Here is an 18,657-nt window from a genome sequence, read left to right as displayed (position 1 = left end):
TACCCTTCCTCTGCCAGTGTGTCCTGCCCCGCCTCTCCTTACATCTTCTTCCATTCTATTCCTGGTCCCTGCTGTGCCCTCCTTAGCCCACTGTTCCACACTCACACACTCTGCGCCTTAAATCTGACTTCTCCTGGCAAGCTCCTTTGGGCCATCCCTTTAAAGAACGGCCCCAAAAGGAATAGGATAGTGTGTGGTGGGAAGGTTGGGAGGCTAATGCTTTAAATAACTGGATAATAGAAAATACACTGGGAGATCCGGAGGCAGGCGTGAGTTTTAGACTACCAGCTCCTGGAGGCAGGGACCACATTATCTGTTGGGTCTTGTATAGTGCCAAGCACATTATCATCATTTGACTAATAATGAATAATCATAATAATTAATAAATGTATTGTGGTGGTGTCAGGACTAGAGCCCCATTGTGTTTGGCACTGTACAAATAACAACACAGAAAAGAGGGCTTGGAGAACACAGAGTGGAGAAGGTCCAGACCCTCAAAGGCGTTTGGGGTTTAAACTTCCACAGAAATCAGTGGACTTTTAGGAGCCTAAATACCTTTGTGGATCTGGGCCAAAATAACTATTTTGCTAAACAGTGGGCCCATTCTTCCTAACCAGGGACAGGTTGCCCCATGGACGCATGTCTCTTCAGAGCTGTGCCACTCTCCCCCAGGATGACGTACTCTTTTTTTTAAAAGCCACCAACTCTTATCAGATCGATAAGGCCCAATCAATGGTCTTCCCTTCTAACGACATGTTGGGTTTGTTATCTGGGCAGCTGGCAGCTAACAAGAGGCAGCTTTATATCTGTTTATTGTAAAGAAGGCGAAGCAAACTGCAGGCTGGGGACAGGCGGTGGGATGTTTCCTGTCAATACAGCAGGAGAGAGAAAGGAAATATAAGGAGCAGAGGCCGTGGACTGCAACCCAAATGAGTGATCTGAATGTAAACATAGCAGTACAGCTACAGAAGGAAAGTGGGTGGATTGACCTCAACAAGGGAGTGTTTCTCTGTGTTTTGAAAGGGTTTATAAATGATCTAGTTAAGAGTTAGAAAACAGGGAAGTGTTTGTGGCAATCAGAAAATAATGCTGGGCAAGAGAGCTCTGAATCCCCAACCGAGTCTGAAAGGTGCTTCGAATTCAGACCAAAGGCAAAGCAGTGTTTGGGATATTTTATATATGTAAATATGTTAAGAATCATCATTTTAAAATAATAATAATAAAACCAGAGCTTGAAAAAAATAATTGGACATATTTTTTCCTAGTAAGTTGAAACACATTGTAACACAAAACGGAAAAAACAAGCAAACCTCCCAGCTTGTCTCCTCTCTTCTCCATCCACAGAGGAATTAGGTGGCCTTGGGTTTGCAAGGCAAGGAAGGCTGCAGACCAAAAGCTGGAAGTGGTTCTGAAACACCCAGAGCCAAGCAAGAGAATAAAATTTAAATTTTGGAGCACAAGGAAGAACATCCTACCATGAAACCATTCACAGAAGAAGATGTGGAATTTTATATCCAGAATAAGGTAAGTCTTTGCAGGTATGTCTCTTCTCTGTCTCCACAAGTAGGGATGATCTTGGAAAGTTCAGAATTCAAGGGTTGGATGCTTGTCTGACTCTTGAGTCTTGGGATAAAAAGAAGCTTAAGTATCATGATAATAATATTTCTAGTGACATTTCCAATGCTTCCCTGTCAGAACCTTAGCAAAGGGTTTGGTTTGGTGGCCTCTTAGCTTTTCCCTACATGGTCATCCTGTCCCACTCAAAAACCAGTTTGTGTTTTGGGCTCTATCTTCCAAATTTGGAATTTCAAATGTGGTCACAGCTGGAGTTTTGTGTTGAGACCTAGGAGAGATTCTGGGGCTCATCTTTATCCAGCCAAAAGCCCAGATTTGATAGAAGCAGGGCCAAAAATATAGCAGCAAGGTTATCTCTAAGAAAGATAATGCATGTGTTCAATAATTAGGGGAGAGGTGGATAATGCTAGAACTCACTGAATCTTTTTCCTAAACTTCGGATGCTTATCTAAACAAGCCATCTAATCTTTTTAAGAGAGCTAGGCAGGAACCAGGTTTCAATTTCATGGGAAATGCTCCGATTTTGAATTTTTTTTCTGTTCTGAAATGGACCAAACCCCCAAAATTGAAATTGCCTGCACAATGAGAAATTATTTCAGGTCAATCAAAATGTTTTGTTCCAATTCAACTTATATTATATACCCAAATTCAACAAAAAGTCATATTAAACAGAAAAGCGAGGCTTCTGTTTCAAAAAGGTGGAAATGTTTTGCCCTTATCAGAACTCTGTTCATTTTTTTCTAAACTAAGGATTACTGACATCAACATGTTTTTGCAAAATGTTTTACTTTTGACAAATTGGTATTTTTCCAATGGAAAAATGTTCCATCCAAAAATTTGCAGCCAACTCTTGTCAATTAGTACTTCTCACTGTAAAGATTTCTGTTGCAGGGTGACATAGGAGCCGGAGGGCATGGTTGTGCTTAGAGAGATTTGTGGTAGTGTACTGCCTCATATGCAGGGATACCAACCACCAGAGGTAGCATTTAAATGAGGCCCAGAGAATTTTAGGTTCCACCAGAAGCTTCTCATCCCACAGAGAGTGACTTCTTTCCAGCAGCCTCCTAAGTGAGAAAGACAAGGTTTCAGTTATTAATCACTATTATTATGTATTAAATTATGTCCCTTCACAGTCTGTTTGTTAAAACTTATAATCATTCAATGAGCCAGCACAGATACCATGTAATAATTTATGCATGTTAACTTAAATGGCTTTTTACAACTGGATCTATTAAATGTATAGATTCTTCTATCCACTCCTCGGTCATTGATCTTCCTCCCGGGGTGGGGAGGGGGGGCGAGGGCAGGAGCCAGCCACCAGCCTGCCTGCAAGCTACTGCCTGCTTTTTTTTCTGAATCAGTGTTGTTAACCCACTCCTGTAGCAAAGAAAAAAATCCAAATATGTATTGGATGGAGATGGAGGGATGAATTAGACCCAATCCTAACTCAGTTCCAGATCCCAAACCAAACCCGTTTTTGATATCCAAAATATTAATACATTGGTGTTCAGTTTTTAATATTTGCTTTGACACTACCGAAGCTGAGATCTGGAAAGGGAAACACCAGTATATGGCGAAAGAGGCTGTTGAGTGCAGTGTTTATAACTGTGACAGGAAGTGGCAAACATCAGAGATCACACGGGAAAGCCGCTTCTCCCAAGACCTCCATCCTGTTTCTGCAGACCTAAGAGATTCTGGGGCCCGAGGTTCATCTATTACTAGATATAGTAGATAACCACCATGGCACTGGTGAGTTTTCAGACACACAGTACTCTAACGAAGAGTGACTCAGTGGCAGCTAAGGTGTAGAGGTCAGAGGAGGTGACTGAGAGAGTAGACCTGGCTTTTATTCTTGTTTCTTCCAGTGACTTACTGTGTGGCCTAAGGGGAAGTCACTTCCGCTCGCTGAGCTTCAGTGCTGTTATTTCAAAATGTTGTGATTTCAAATCTGCAAATCGTTTGGTTGGAATTTTTGGCTGCAGGTTCTGGTTGGTTTCATTTTCTCCCAATTAGTTCGGCTAACGCGGGCTGTTGAGTTTCTGCTGGGTGTCTTCCTAACTGTTTCTATCCTCCTCCTATAAGATCAGGCACCGGGATGAAGGGAAGTGCAGTGAATAGTCCTCACCCATCATCCTGCATAATGATCCCTGGGTGGAGGAGTAATTAGGTATATGTTAATTAACTTACTTAGTAGTAGCAATGAACTAGCCTCAGAACGGTTCGGTGTGGATAAGCCTGCATTCCATAGTGACAAATGTGTGAGGATCATGTGTGGAATATGCCAGTGTCCTTCACCAGGCATGGTCTTGTATTTCCTTCTGTTAAACCCTGAATAATTGACTCTGGCCTGTATCTTGTATCATCCCTGTATGACCCTTGCACTTGTGCTGGTGTGGGATGGTTCATATTGGTTCGTATTTATCTGGTTTGCCCATCCTGCACCTCAGTTCGTCCTCTACCTCCTCTGTTTCACTGAAACTGGCGATAATCAATATTTTGGCTGATAGTGCTTGACTGGAGGGAGAGTACAGCAAGGCATGAACTTCCCGTTACAGCTTGTGGTTGTGGTTACCGCTGAGATCAGCACAGAGGAGAAACTTCAGCACCCTTTGAGAATGGAATTATTCCTATGCTTCACACATGCCAAGTTCAGACCAGTCAGCTGAGCTGTGTCAGCCTATGCCAGGAATGAATTTGAGTCAGTGTTTTCTGTCACAGCATCAGTGGGCTTGACCCAGCAGAGAATACTTGAGCCATGCCAGCTCCTAGGAGACTGCAGTTCCTGGATCAGTGACTGGCTAGCCTACACAAAGGAAAAGCTGGGTAGTCTTAGGTCAAAACCAAAATTGGCCAAATAGAAAAATTCCAAGATAATAAATTCTCTGCCTACCCTTCCATACTCTAATACATTGCTGAATGGCCTTATCTACTTTAGAACCTCCAGCCACAGCTCCATTATCACCAGATGGAGTAAGCTGGCAATTATCAAGAGGAGAACCCTAAACCTTTATTGCCCAGAGTTCTGTACTCACACACATGTGTGCACACAGGCGCACACACATTTCAAGATGCCCCAGGTTCAGGTGATCTCTTGGCTGGAGATAGAGATTGTCTGCAGTCAGTCATGATGTAAAGTTACTTGCTTGATGCCTACAGGTGGAGCGGCGACACCACGTGGTGTCTAAGACAGTGGATGAGGTGCAGAAGATCATCCAACAGCTGACCTCAGAAATCAGCTACAGGGACACTCGATTTCAGGCCATCTCCAACTCTGGTGTGCACAACGAGAATTTTAGGGTAAGGGTGAAAGGTTTAGTGTACAGTCTGGTGAGCTGCATGCAATGAGTTGGTGGTTCACCCCTGTTCATAGTGGGCAAGTGTCCCTATCACAAACAAATACCATAGTTGGCACATTGTCATCTTTGCTGGCAGTCTCAGCAGAGAAGCCACAGTCTGAAGGGACTGTGGAGACTGAATTCCCTTGTTACTGCTACAGGAGGATCTGGCAAGGCAAGTTTAAGGAGTTGGGTAGTTTGCTTTGCTACTGCTGCCGTGTGTAACATGGATAGCCAAAGGACTTCTGTCACCAGGGGAGGTCTCAGAGATTTTACTCATAAGCTGGAATTTCTCCATTTTCATCATGATGATGTAAGTTTGATGGTGTTGTGACAAAGTTCCTCCTCTACCATGGTGGGTCCTGCGCTTATTGGCAGATTTGCTCACCTCAGTGATCCTCCCCACAGTCTGGATCAACTCCTCCTGTGTCTGATCAGGAGTTGGGAGGTTTCGGGGGAACCCGGCCCCACCCTCTACTCCGGGTTCCAGCCCAGGGCCCTGTGGATTGCAGCTGTCTATAGTGCCTCTTGTAACAGCTGCATGACAGCTACAACTTCCTGGGCTACTTCCCCATGGCCTCCTCCAAACACCTTCTTTATCCTCACTACTGGACCTTTCTCCTGGTGTCTGATAATGTTTGTACTCCTTAATCCTCCAGCAGCACACCCTCTCATTCTCAGCTCCTTGTGCCTCTTGCTCCCAGCTGCTCGCACGCACTTCCTCTCCTCTGGCTCCCCCTCCCTGACTGGAGTGAGCTCCTTTTTAAACCCAGGTGCCCTGATTAGCCTGCCTTGATTGGCTGCAGGTGTTCTAATCAGCCTGTCTGTGTTAATTGGTTCTAGCAGGTTCCTGATCACTCTAGTGCAGCCCTGCTCTGGTCACTCAGTGAACAGAAAACTACTCACCCAGTGACCAATATATTTGCCATCTACCAGACTCCTGTACCCCACTGGCCTGGGTCTGTCACATTGGGAAAAATGAAACTTCCCCCTGGATTAGACTGTCAGATACCCACCAAAATAATAATGTTCACTCTCAACTCTGCCAGTGTGAAGACTGGTTATTTCACGTGGCTCTTTAAATCAAAAATATATCAGTTTAATAATGAAAGAATAATAATAAATTTGAACAGACCCTTTCATCGCAAGAGCATTATGTTACTATAGTTATATATTATAGACCCCATTACTGAAATGCAGCCACTTCTAGGGTGGAACAAAGCAACTGAGTAAAAGCACAGAGCAATCTTTGCAATAGTTTGGGGCAGAAAGTGAAAAAAAAATACTGTATGTAATTGAAGCTTCAGTGGGCATTTGGGGAAGCAGAACATTATTACCTGAGTTGGAATTTAGCTATGCTCTGGGGCACGCAGTCTTAGTCATTCTTAGGTCATTTCTGAAATATGGCATCTCCAGCAGCACAATACTCCACGGCAACAGTATTGATCCACAAAGAAGAGTGCCACATTCTGAACCACAAACACCACTTGGTGCATCATTCAGCTGCTCCCCCATATTGACCTAGATGAATTCTGCTTAACATGTGAGATGTGGCAAGATCCCAGTCCAAGATGGAATGGCTGCTGAAGCCTGCAAAAAAAGCAAGATAATCTTTTTAGGGGGGAGTAATCAGGAATTACTATAGGTAAACTTGATCTGCCGAAGTGAGACCCTGAAAACTTTACCTATAAAGTGGCCAGTGTATCATCCATATTTAACTAAATCCAGTGCTAAAAATCTGCATGTTTTAGTTAAGTTTCGTGGAGGGGGGAGGGGATGTAGCTGTTTGTTAACTATATTGTGTAGGAATGGAGTTTTAAAAGATGTATTTATAAGAGATGACAGTTAGGTCAGGGCACTACCTACTCCTGCTTCCAAAACAAAGCCCATAAAGTTATTGCTGTGACTGCCTCTGGGAGAGTAATATGGTTGAAAAGACGTCAGAGCACATGCCAGTCTGTGTTTGATGTTGGGAGTGGGCAATGGGATGGATCATTGTTCTGTTCATTCCCTTTGAAGCATCTTCCACTGCTGGAAGACAGGATATTGGACTAGATCAAAATGGACTATAGGTCTGAGCTAGTATGGCCATTCTTATGTTCCTTTCAGTAGAACTTTTGGGGTGTTGCTTTTGGGAACAGGAATCATTTAATATGGTGGGATTCCAATTGTTGGGAAGATCTAGACGTCCATGTTGTACTTTAAGCATTCCTAACTGTGTTCTTCCAGAAATAGACCTGGACAAGAAACTGTTTTCCTGTCTTGGGAAGATTTTTTCAGATTTCCCATCCTGAATCAGGACAAAAAGTCAACGTTTTGCAAATGTTCACAAACTAAAAATCTGGGGGGAGGGAATCAGTTTACGTCAGCTGAAACATTTTGTTTTGATAAAATAGAAGATTTGTTTTGATTTTGACCTTTTTATTTTAAAAACTATTTTTAGTGTACATGAACTTCAACTTGAAAATGAAAAGTCATGTCGAACAAAAAAAATGGAACTTTTCAACAATTTCAAAACTCTTTCATAAAAATTTTCAAGAGGAGGAATTTGTTGAAACTGACCCTTTCTAGCTTTGACAAATTGGCATTTTTTTGACAGTAAATTATTCTGTTGAAGAATTCCTGATCAGCCCTACCCAGAAAGTGTTCAGTGCAAGTATGTCAAAGGCTCTTGCCAAAGCAAATCTCACCTGCTTCCGGTAGCCAAATGCTCCAGTGTGGACATGGTTTATTCTTCAGAAAAGGGCCTTATTTTCATCTCCCTGCCCAGTATTTACTTTGTTTATTTTCTGTGCCTGCCAGTGGGAGTTCTTCAGAGATAGCAGCTATAATAGGCCCAAGAATGTGACTTTATTACAGGTCAGAATTTCAGAAAAAAACAATTACAGGTAAGTAATCACCTCATATACCCAAGGAAAAGGGAACATACCCCATGATTGTCATCAGGAAATAGTACTCAAGTGGCTACATCTGTCCAGTTGGTGGATTGCACAGGGAGAGATTTAATCAGGTCTCAAGACTTTCACATACAGGGTCACTGATTCAGATATTATTGCCTGTGCAAAAGGAGTCCGGGGTCTCATTTCAGTTCCTAGTGGAGAGATTCCAGATTGAAAAACCATCATCACACAGTTGACACCGTGTTGGTGGCCTCAACACAGGTCCTGTAGATTGAACAACCTGTAGAAATGGGACTCCCCTCCCGGAGTCGGGGTGGTCAATCTGGGGCACATGGGACAGCTTGAGGGGCATTGGTGAGGCAGAGTTGGGCAGCTTAGCTCCCTCTCCAGAGCTGTCAGTGTGGCACTTCCCACCAGTGTATTAGCTCTGTGGACAATAGCTGGGCAACCTTTTCTTTATTATTAGGCTCGGCGGAAACTCCAAAATGCTTCAAGAACTAACTGTATGGCACATGCTTTCGCTCCATGTTCTGTATACTTCTTATTTTCCTCTCTGCTTCTCTCAGGATCAGCCAGCTTTACTGGCCAAGTGGTCCGCTCTGCTTCGGGGGAAACGCCCATTCCACTCATCTGTCCAGGTATAAATACCTCACACCGACTCCTCCAAACAGTTGCACCCATGCCTGCTTCATCCTCATCCATCCCTCTTCTCCAGATACAAGATCCCTCACCCGCATAGCCAGTCTCTCCTCTGACCTTCCCAGCCTCCTTGCAAGGGAGCTCGGAGCACAGGACCTTTGTTTCTAACTTACTATTTCTCCTTCTTGCTATACCCTAAGGAATGCTTTGCATTTTGCCAGGAGCCCAAGGGCTGGGTTGCATCTAATTTGCGTAACTTTAGCAACTGTTTTTAATACAGAAGAATGGGCCACAGACTACAGGTGCCAGCATAGATTGCTCTAGGTTGCTCCCAGTGGCTTTGCTCAGATAAAAGTGGCACATGGCATGCTGAGGCTTGTAGTATATATAGGCTGCACAGAAGGTCCATATGAAAGATAAAGGTGGGTGTGAGTCCTATTCAGCCAATGGGCTGAAATGTGAATGCACCTATTCCGTTATTGCTAACTCTCGGGATTCTGTCTGGAGTCTTTTGATATTTGGTGTTTTCTGCTAAAGCCCCATCTGCAGGAGTCTTATGATTCCATGAGACTCCCAGATTTCATCTGAAAAAAGTACATTTCTAGTGCTCACGGTTGCAGAGAAAAGCTTGAAAACACGAAAGGCAAATATAAAGAACCCCCCCAGATCATTACTATTTTGTTTAAATCTCATGATCTCTTATGGCTCGACTCATGATTTTTGAAAGTTTGGCAACATGGTTGTTCAATATATTGGGGCTTGCTCACCCCATCTCCAGCCTTCTGAACAGTGAGATTGATGTATGACGTTAGCCAGCACAGATTCAATGCTGTGTCATCCACTGAAGCCCTGCTGTTATTTTAAGTCCAATTTTTGAGGCAGGAGTGATCATGTGGCACAAAGCAGCCTTGCCCAGAGGCCATGCACACACAGATTCTCTCCCATCCAGGACAGCTTGAAGAAGTGAGATTTTAAAATATCTCATTGAAACACACCACAGGGGAATCCTTCATCATGAGAGAGAGAGGCTTTACAACACTTTAAGAGTAATTCGAAGTGACGAGGGAATCTCAGTCTGATTGAGCAAGGCTTAAGCCGTGCTGAGTTCATATTAGGACCGGGTACCTTTGTCTTTGGCTCGGATCACTGGACCAGTTTTTCCTAGCCTGTGGATCGCTGATAATTCACTAGGAGGGGAGCATTTGTGGTTCCCAGGTGCATCAGAACAATTACATTACAATCAGTGTGAGCAGGTAAAAGTAGACATCCTAGAATGGAAAAAGGCTGGGAAAAATTGATTCTGTCCTGTATGATTTTTTTCTGTGCTGATGTGATTAAGGAGATGCACTGTAAAATAAGCCAGTCATCCCATGAAAGCTGCTGCATTCTGTTCTTATGGAGTGTAGCATGTAGATCCTAAATTGGCTTCGCTGATTTCTCAATACCCAGAAACAAAAATATTTCTTGTGGGGTCCATTTTATTCTGAAATTTCCTGTGGTGACTGTCCTCTTTCCTCCTCCTGTCTGATGAACTGGATTTGACTAAACAAAGGTTTCCACCGTTGCATTTGCAATTTCAATGCTTCCTGCTGGTGGGCTTTGTTTAAAAAGACCTTACCGTGTTCAGCAGCAACACCCTAAGTCAGCGGAGCTACCAACAGTGTTACAACAGTGCTTTGGCCCATTACTGCAGAATGGCATAGTGTTTTGTTTACCTTGGGGTAACCACCTTTCAGCAATTGCTGTCAGTTTAGATTCTGTTTCTCTAGTAGGTTTTCCCCTAATAATGTCAGGCTGAGTTATGATTAGTGATAAGCAAAGCTGAAAAGCTTCAGAGTTCAGATTGGTAAACGTCTGGATGTTTTAGCCACGTTGTTTGGGCTGAGAGAGCCAAGATTGTTCAATACTCCAAAAACAGTGTTAGGAAACAGTTGTTCAAATTCTGAGTAGCTAATAGGTTTGACTATGTTCATTCCCCTGCTAATTCACTAGTCACAAAGAGCTTTTTATAGGAAAATGGTTGTTCTTCATATGAAGACTATATTGATATGCCAGCAAGACTAGTGGCTATTGGTTATTTATCAACTTGTTTATTACACTCATGTCTTAAAAGTTTGTCATCCAATCAAAGAGCAGAAACAATTCCATGTGACATAGGTGACCAGACTACTGGAGTCTCTTCCTGGCTCTGCCACTGACTCACTGTGTGGCCTTGGGAATGTCATTTCACTTTTCAGCTTCCCCATCTGTCAGATGGGGACAATATTTCCCTACCACAAAGCAGTCTGTAAAAGGCTTATTTTACTAATGTCTTTAAGGGACTTTGGGATTCGTGGGTGAAAGGGGCTAGAGAAGTGAGCATTGACATTATTATTACTCTAACAATCTCTAGGCCAATCTCTAGAAATAATACTTAGGCAATAATTTATACATATCTTGCCTTCCGTCCTAGCATCTCTCTCTGTAACTGCATCTTTTGCAATTGCAGACCTAACCGTGGAAGATTATGGCTCCAACAAAGAGTGAAGAGGGGAAGGTGGAGGGAGAGGTAACACATCAGCCAACGGTGTTTCAATTTGATGTTGGTAGCGTTGCCCATGATGGTCACTTCAGCTTCCTTCTAATGACAGTTTTCTCATTTTGTGACCCTAAATAGCACATGGCTGACACATTCTAGCCTCCAGCCTTATTCTAAGACAGTATCCTAGCCAGATAGGTTCCACTTGGAGCCTATCTGCACTGAGCTGCTTCCATTCCAGTGTGACTTTCCCTTTTGCTCAGAAGCCCCAGTGATTCTACCTGCTGTGACCATGTTCCCCGTATCCAGGTTGTAAATCTGCCCTCATTTCCTCTCTCAATCTCTCTGAACTCTTCCAGGTCTTAGCACCCAGCCACTTCCTCATCACAATCCCACTGCGTGGCCTGACAGGGTACCGGGAGCGCCAGGTACGGCACTGGCGGTATTACTCCGTGCATGGGGCAAAGCTCCTTTCCCCAGTACGGGACCCAGAGGAGCTTCAGCAGTGGCTGGAGGTGGAGCAGTTCTCAAAGAGCCTGCAGCAGTGGCATGAGACAGAGGTGAACATCGAAGGTGACCTTGTTCCAGCCAAGGTCCTTGCCATCTTCAGGGAGTTGACGGAGAAGTCAATTACCTCCTGTAACCTCTCCAGTGAGTTGAGTGGGAAAGGTGTGAAGGGAATCCACCTCTCAAGCACAGTCCTCTAATAGGGGACTGTGATCACTACCCATAGCGGGTATTTGGCCACTTGCCTCACTCCTTGTGAATATAGATTGCCTCACACACCCCAGAGCTGAGAAGACACTGGCCCATGATGAAGATGAGGTCCATTTGCACAAGTAAGATCTCTCGACCCAGGTTCAGATTACAAGCTTTCAGTGCTCAGGGACGTTCGGATTCTGTTATGAATTTGGACCCAGTCCTCCCTCAGCACCACCCCAAAAAAGCAACCAACATTGTCTTTTGCCTAAATTTTCAGAAAATAACCTGCTTTTCTGCTGGGCCAGAAACTATGTGGGTCCGATAGACCTTCTAGGCTTCTCCAGCCCAAGCTGCAGAGCTTCCCTGGGGTATCTTTGTGCCTTTGCAGAGGGCAAGCACTGGTAGCTCTTGCCTGCAAATGTCTTTAAATGAAGGCAGCTGAGGTTGAAACCTGTGTCAATGGCCAGCTGGTGTTTAAGTCTGTTCCTTTCTGGGCCTAGACCAACCAGAAAGACAGTCTGTGATGGTGTGGATGAAGGGTAGGACAGTGAATGGGGAGAGGACTGGGAATGGTACTGGGAGGCAGGGGCATCCCCAGGTACTTTTGACATGGTACGCCCCAGGGCTCCCTACTGCCCTCTCCCAGACAGCTCTCCCATGGGGGCACTCATTGCAGCTCTTGAGGCTGTCGCTGAGTGTGTCCTGTGGGCAGAGCAGAGGGGACGTGGGCTGCTGTGGTGTGAGGCTGGGTAGGAGCCTGGTGCAAGAGCCAGCCCTGTGGCAATGGTGAACAGAAGCAATGCTGCCCGCCATGCTGCCCCTTCAGGTTTGGCCCCATGGCAGCTCAATTATGGTGGGGTTGAGAGAGTGGCAGGGCCAAAAATGAGTGAGTGATGTTGTGACCTGGTGCATGGGTGTTGCAGCGCCACTCAAGTTTGGATGCAGGGGTTGTGGGGCCAAACCTGAGTGGTGTTGCAAGCCCCATACACCATGTTGCAATGCCGCTCACTCAGTTTTGGCCCTGCTGCCCTCCCATGATGATGCAGGGACGACGAGGTCAAACCTGAGTGAGCAGTGGGGCAACCAGCAACCAGGCACCACTGCTTGGAGGTGCATATTCCCCAAGAGAAGCCTGAGGCTTTCATAGCTTTGCAGCTTGTGATATTGAGGAGCTGGGTGGCAGATCTTCTCCTTTGAGCAAAACCCTTTGTTATCTTTATTCAGACTTTAGACCAATCCTGGCTATGCCCAGGCTGCTCCCACCCCATCCTGCTTTGAGGTAATGTCATGGGGGGGTCACTTGCCGCAAAACTGCTGCTACCTCTCATAGGCAGCTCCAAAATATGTGTTTACATCCCAGCCTTCCATATAAAAGAAACTGAAGAATTGATTGCAGATGTGATGTGCTTTGTGCTGTGTTTTAAACACTCCTTTAGAACTGTGGCTTCAGTCACTTCTAACTGCTAGCTTAAGGGAGGCCACCTTAATAATAATAATCATACTTCGCAGTTGTCATCTTTGAAGCACTTTACTGGCTTCAACTTATTAAACCCACACCCTCTGGTGTGAGTAAGTATTATTATCTCCATTCTTTAGCTGGGGAAACTGAGGCACATTGGTTGTATCTTGTCCAAGGCTGACCTCAGACCATGTTGCCTGTCTTCTAAGGACAATTTTACCTTTCAGTAGGATGACACTGCATCCCAGCATTGCAAACGCACAGATGCAACTTTCCCTACCCAGATGTAACTCTGGATTTTGATCTTGCAAGATCCTGGAGAGACCTGTTAAAATCAAACTCAGTGTTCAACCAATTTATTTAGCAACTCATTCCTATAGAAAATATTTATTACTATTGAGGGGGATGGAGTAGTGAGAAATAAAAAATCCCACCACCAAGCAGATGCTATGGCTTGGCAGAAAAGTCAAATGTTTTGTTTTCTTGCCTCAGACATTTTACTTCTGTGGAAAGCAACCTGTCAGGGTGAAAACCTAGCATTCTTTAAAGGAACAGCTCCCAAACTGTTGGTTCATCAAAGATGTCTGGGCATATGGTGCTGTCTCCTCTGGAACATGACAGATGGCAGAAGAGATGGACTGAAGTAGGACAGTGTGCTTAACTGTTTTCAAATAGGACAAACTCTGCCAAAGACAGCTTAAGTTACCCGAACACTTCCCTGATTTCACTGTTGCCTTTTTGCCACGCAGTAGCAGATTTGGAGGCTTTGCAGTGCCTCAGTTTGCCATTGTCACTTCACATGGGTCAGACTGTCCTCTGGAGTTGGCTTCCATGTAAGTTCCCAGCCAGACCAGAGTATGCCTAACTCATACAATATCCTTAATAACCACTGGGGCAGAGATAAGCCTCACAACAGAGTTCATGGATCTGGACTTCCCCTAAAGATGAGGAGGTCTTTGAAGCTGAGGTTTCAATTGAGACCTTTCTCTACTCAGACTCACTGAGCTCCCTTGCTTCCTCTTGTGTCAGTGGGTTGTTGGAGATGTTTAGGGTGCAGCAATTCTGCTCCTCTTTATCTTAGGCTGGTCTTAAGATTTGCTTGGGTCGAGGTTGAGCGGGAAACAAGATGTTGAGTTGCTACCTCCTCCTCCCCTTGTCTTGGTGCCCCAGGGGGATCTAGGTGGTGAGTTGTTTAATTTGGTCCCATTGTTGGAAAGTGAGAGTTGAAGCAGGCCCCTGAGCAGCAGGGTTCGCAAGGGATACAGAGCCCCAAACGGCCTCTTGCTTGGCCTGTGCAGAAGGTCAGCCGTGTCTTTATCATCTCCTCTCGTCATTCCTTCCCAGGTAAAGTCAGTATTCTGGAGAGTTTCAGCTCAGTGGTTCGAGTTGCTGTGGAGACACCAGACTCCCAGGTAGAGGTGGAGCTGGTCCCCACTGTGGAAATCCCAACCTGCTGGCCTGAGAGAGCCCGGTGGCCCCGCTGCTTCAAGCGCTGGCCTCCCCAGGAGAAAGTGCAGTGCATCAAGGTACAATGCAGGGGGCGCAGGAGGTGGACTTAAAGGCCCAGTAATGCTGTGAAAGATCTGACCATATTGTCGAAAACTTCTCACAACTGGGAGCTGGGAAACCTGCTGGAACTCTCAGAAGATATCAGTGTTAAATGGTTCTGAGCAGCACAGAGGTTGAGGCACACCCTTGTCAGGGTGGCTTGACTCAAATCAGAACAGCAGAATTTTCTACCTGCTTGTTACTCATTTGGAACAGATGTAAATAATGACAAGGTGCAAAATGGGGAGAACTAGGCCTTTTATGGGGAGGATAAGACACCATTTTCCATCAGGCACTGAGAGCTCTGTTGACTTCCATAGCCTGCAGCTAATGCTCCCTGGAGGAGGATGAGCGCCAAGCAGCCAGTACTGGATTTCCAATTAGTGGCATCAGTCTCTTCCTAGGTGGGTCAGTCTTAAGGTTTCAGATCGCCCTGTTCTGTATCTGTCTAAAATGATCTTCCTGACCTGAAATCAGACCTAGAAAGAGCTTGAGAAAGTCATGCTTCTTAAATGCCCGGAAGAGCTACTTTCTTTAGTAAAAACATCTGTATACTTAGAAATGCTTATAAATGTACTAGTTTTCTTTAATATTAGTGTTTGTGAATCCTGTGCAGGTTTGATCTGTATAGACAGATGTTGTGCAAGACTCTCCATGCCTCTCCCCCCAGCTCTGCCAATGCTGCTCAGTCCTGACCAGCACCATCCTGGTAGTTCTGGTCTTATCACTCTGCCTCTTACTGTCACACCCCCCACCCTTCTCTGCACATGCCCCTCAGTCTCATCCTGCCCTGTACATGGTGAGTCCTGTCTTACTCCACTGGCAGAGCTCTGGCCACCTCGGTCCTGATGTAGTGATTCTCCTGCTGTTCTAGTGCAGGGATTTCCCATGTAACTCAATTGCCTTTTCATCCTGACCTGCAGTGGGCCCTGCTGTGCCATTACCACATGCCCAGACAGTTCTGCCAGTGCAGCACGGCTTGCAGCTCCCCCTTCTCCTTTGGAGCTGGGTCTCTCTGGGGTGAGGAATAACCACATGTGAGGAACTGGCTGGTTTGATGTGGACAGACATTCACGGGGAATTAGGAAACCCAAACTTGCTGTCCCTTGTACCTCAGTCCATAGTGCACAAGAGGTAACAGGCAGGTGCAGTGGATCCTTCCCTTATCCTCCCTTCATGCTGCTCTGAAGATAAGTTTGCAGGGCCCCCCCTCCCCTTTGTAACTTTTCCCCCGTTCTTCTGCAGTCATTTGGCTTTAATCTCCTGGCCCGCTCCAATTACCACTGGCAGCTGGACTTCTCCCGAGCTGAGTGCATGCTGATCGAGGGCCTTGACGAGGACGGTGGCTGCCGCATGAAGTGCTTCCGGGTCATGAGACAAATGAAGGAGGATGTCTGGTGTACAGGAAATAAGCCAATCCTGACAACCTATCACCTACAGGTGTGTATAGCAGGCAAGAGTGGTCAGGTCAGCAGAGAGGAGTTTGGGGGGGGGGGGAATATACTGTCATTAGGAGAGAGCAGCAACCAAACAGTGTCTTTGCTGGGGATGCCTGTAGCAACAATTGTAATACAATAATTGGCCTAAGAGACTATAGCTCCCCCTAGCTAACACCGAAGGTAACAACACTCACCACATTACTCTCTTTTCCTTACATGGTGTGAGAATTGTTGTTTATCTACATTCCATACAAAAATATTATGTTAAAAGAACATTATGGTTGCATGGTTACAGGTAAACACACAAAAGTCAGGCAGTCTCAGCATTAAGGCTGCCCATGCTACCTTAAGTCCACATATGCATTACAATATAGTTTTGATCTGCATGATCACACATTATTTCTTGGCCAATATCATATATTATACTCTGTTCCCTGCTACAACCTAACCCACTTTGCATTTCTACTGAGACTTTTGTCTGAGGAGCTCAAAGTTTTTACCCGGTCATGCTCACAAGACCCTCTGTGAGGTAGCAAGGTAGGTACAGAGGTAGGAAACAAGCACAGAAAGGGGAAGTGGCTTGCCCAGGGTGACACAGTGCATGCTAGTGGTGGTGGTCACTGGATCCAATCCTGCCAAGGTCAGTAGTGACTGAAAATTGCTCCCAATGGATGGCTGTTTGTTGGCCTCGCTAAATGAACTTGGTGGGTCTCACTCACCAGCCCGTGGTGAAATGGTGTCCACATAGTAAAACCCATCATTGGTATCCTTGTTGGCATGGTAATTAGAGAGGAGGGCCAGGATTGATTTAGCATGGTCCCTCTGTGGCGGGGGTAAAGTGACAAGAGACGCTTGCATTGCCATTGCCTTCAGTCTCCAGGGCGTCACTCCAGCACTTTTCATCAGCAGTAAAATTACCTTCGCTAATTGTGTGAATCTTTGGCAGCATCCCTGTAACATCTCTCCTTCCTCCTCCCCTCCTATCTGCCTCTTGCAGATGGTGCTGTTCTGGACATGCGAGAAGTACCCGCACGCCAAGGACTGGCGCTGCTTCCGGGAAGGCTTCCTGCGCATGGTGAAGAAGCTGCACAAGTGCGTGAGCCAGCACTTCCTGAAGCATTACTTCATTAGGGGCACCAACCTGCTCAAGTATGCCAACACCAGTGACCTGGACCTAGTGGCCGGCAAGCTCGCCGGCTTCCTGGAGAACCCCGTGCTCTGCCTGGACTGAGGCAGGGAGAACCTGATCTCTCAATCTTGTTTTACACCCTAGTCCCTCTTGTTGTCTGTAGTTGTTCTGCCCTTTCAGTAGATGCTGTGACTTTGAACCTGAGACGTGTGGCACGTGCAGTATGGAAGAGAAGAGTCAAACTGAAAGCAGCGAGGGGACAAAATTATCTAGAGGGTTTGCTTGATGCCCAGTCATTGCAATTTGCTTTCTACAGTTTGAGCTGCCTGTCTTGGAGCCACTGCCATTCAGATCCCCAAAACAAGCCAGATCAGATCCTGCCCATTGTTTGTCATAGTCCTGTGGTTCATAGGCCAAAATGCAGAGTGGTCTAGTGGTAAAGGCAGGGGAATAGCAACCAGGACACCTTACTCTGCTACCTACTCGCTGTGAGACTTGACTCCTCTATACTGCCTCCTCACCCGTCTGTAAAATGGAATTAATACCTACCTACCTGACAGCATTGTTGTGAGACTGAATGAATGTTTGTACAGTGCATTGAGAAATGCAGATGGAAACCTCGGTACAATCACAAGATGTTATTGTTAGAGCCAGTCTGTCTCACCTCCCTCCACAATTAAATGTGGGTCCTGCCCTCAGTGTAAAGAGAGTTTAATTGGTAAGTGTTGAATAGTCCAGTTACTGTTTTTTGCCTTTCCCTTGTGGTCTTTTTCTCTCAAGTTTTTCTTGGGGCAGGCTCCCCGGGTTTGCCTTTGTCACCTGTGCTAGTGCCATGCCCTCTGCCCCCTGCCTGTGTTTGCTGTGACAGAGCTCTCAAGCCCATCTGGCTCTGCCCAGCTGTCTGGGGGATGAACTGATCTCTCACCTTTTAGCGCCTGTATATTTTTGGGTGCTGTTAGAGACAGAAGGAGCATTTTTCAAAGGTTCCTAGTTGCAGAGGATTCCAGAGCTTTCTATATATAATATATATAAAAAATAAAGTGTTAGTGTTCTGAGAAAAGAAACAAAAAGAGTTCTAAAGTGAATGTTGTGTTTAATGTTATTAAATTACTCAAATTACAATAAAGTGTTTTATTTTCTACTACCATAAATTGCTGACTGGATTATAACATGCTCACATAATCTAAAAATAAACCTTCTCTTAGCTATCATGGCCAGGGAATCATCCTGAGCTCTGCTCTAGCCTCTTACACTCTTTTCGTGTGATTTGGATGATTTAGTTGGTGTTGGTCCTGCTTTGAAGAGGGGGTTGGACTAGATGACCTCCTGAGGTCCCTTCCAACCCTAATATTCTATGTTTGTAAGGTCTTTGGCGCAGGGTCTGTCTTTTCATGATGAGTGCATACAGCACCC

The 18,657-nt window shown here is 45.4% G+C and overlaps 1 protein-coding gene across 3 annotated transcripts; it reads left to right on the top strand.

Annotated features, from left to right (window-relative positions):
• The first annotated feature begins 799 nt into the window (after positions 1–799).
• Positions 800–18,362, top strand: MAB21L3 (mab-21 like 3). Of its 3 annotated transcripts, none has more exons than XM_032799917.1 (7): positions 800–944; positions 1,345–1,524; positions 4,732–4,872; positions 11,327–11,618; positions 14,473–14,654; positions 15,922–16,116; positions 17,113–18,362. In XM_032799917.1, exons 2-7 carry the CDS (start codon positions 1,477–1,479, stop codon positions 17,344–17,346), a joined length of 1,092 nt encoding a protein of 363 aa, XP_032655808.1. In that variant the 5' UTR covers positions 800–944; positions 1,345–1,476; the 3' UTR covers positions 17,347–18,362. The 3 variants fall into 3 exon arrangements, with proteins under 3 accessions (XP_032655808.1, XP_032655807.1, XP_032655810.1); XM_032799916.1 differs by having other exon boundaries at positions 800–975; XM_032799919.1 differs by lacking the exon at positions 4,732–4,872 and having other exon boundaries at positions 800–975.
• Positions 18,363–18,657: the final 295 nt, after the last annotated feature.

This window comes from Chelonoidis abingdonii, chromosome 1 (assembly GCF_003597395.2).
Source record: "Chelonoidis abingdonii isolate Lonesome George chromosome 1, CheloAbing_2.0, whole genome shotgun sequence".
Classification (NCBI taxonomy): Eukaryota; Metazoa; Chordata; order Testudines; family Testudinidae; genus Chelonoidis; species Chelonoidis abingdonii.
Note: the sequence above shows the minus strand (reverse complement) of the source record. Positions and strands in the feature narration are given on the sequence as shown.

Coding starts and splice junctions, on each gene's coding strand:
- MAB21L3 (XM_032799917.1), top strand. CDS start 1,477: ATGAAACCATTCACAGAAGAAGATGTGGAATTTTATATCCAGAATAAG. Junction 11,619..14,472: donor TACCTCCTGTAACCTCTCCA/GTGAGTTGAGTG, acceptor ATTCCTTCCCAG/GTAAAGTCAGTATTCTGGAG. Junction 16,117..17,112: donor TGACAACCTATCACCTACAG/GTGTGTATAGCA, acceptor TGCCTCTTGCAG/ATGGTGCTGTTCTGGACATG.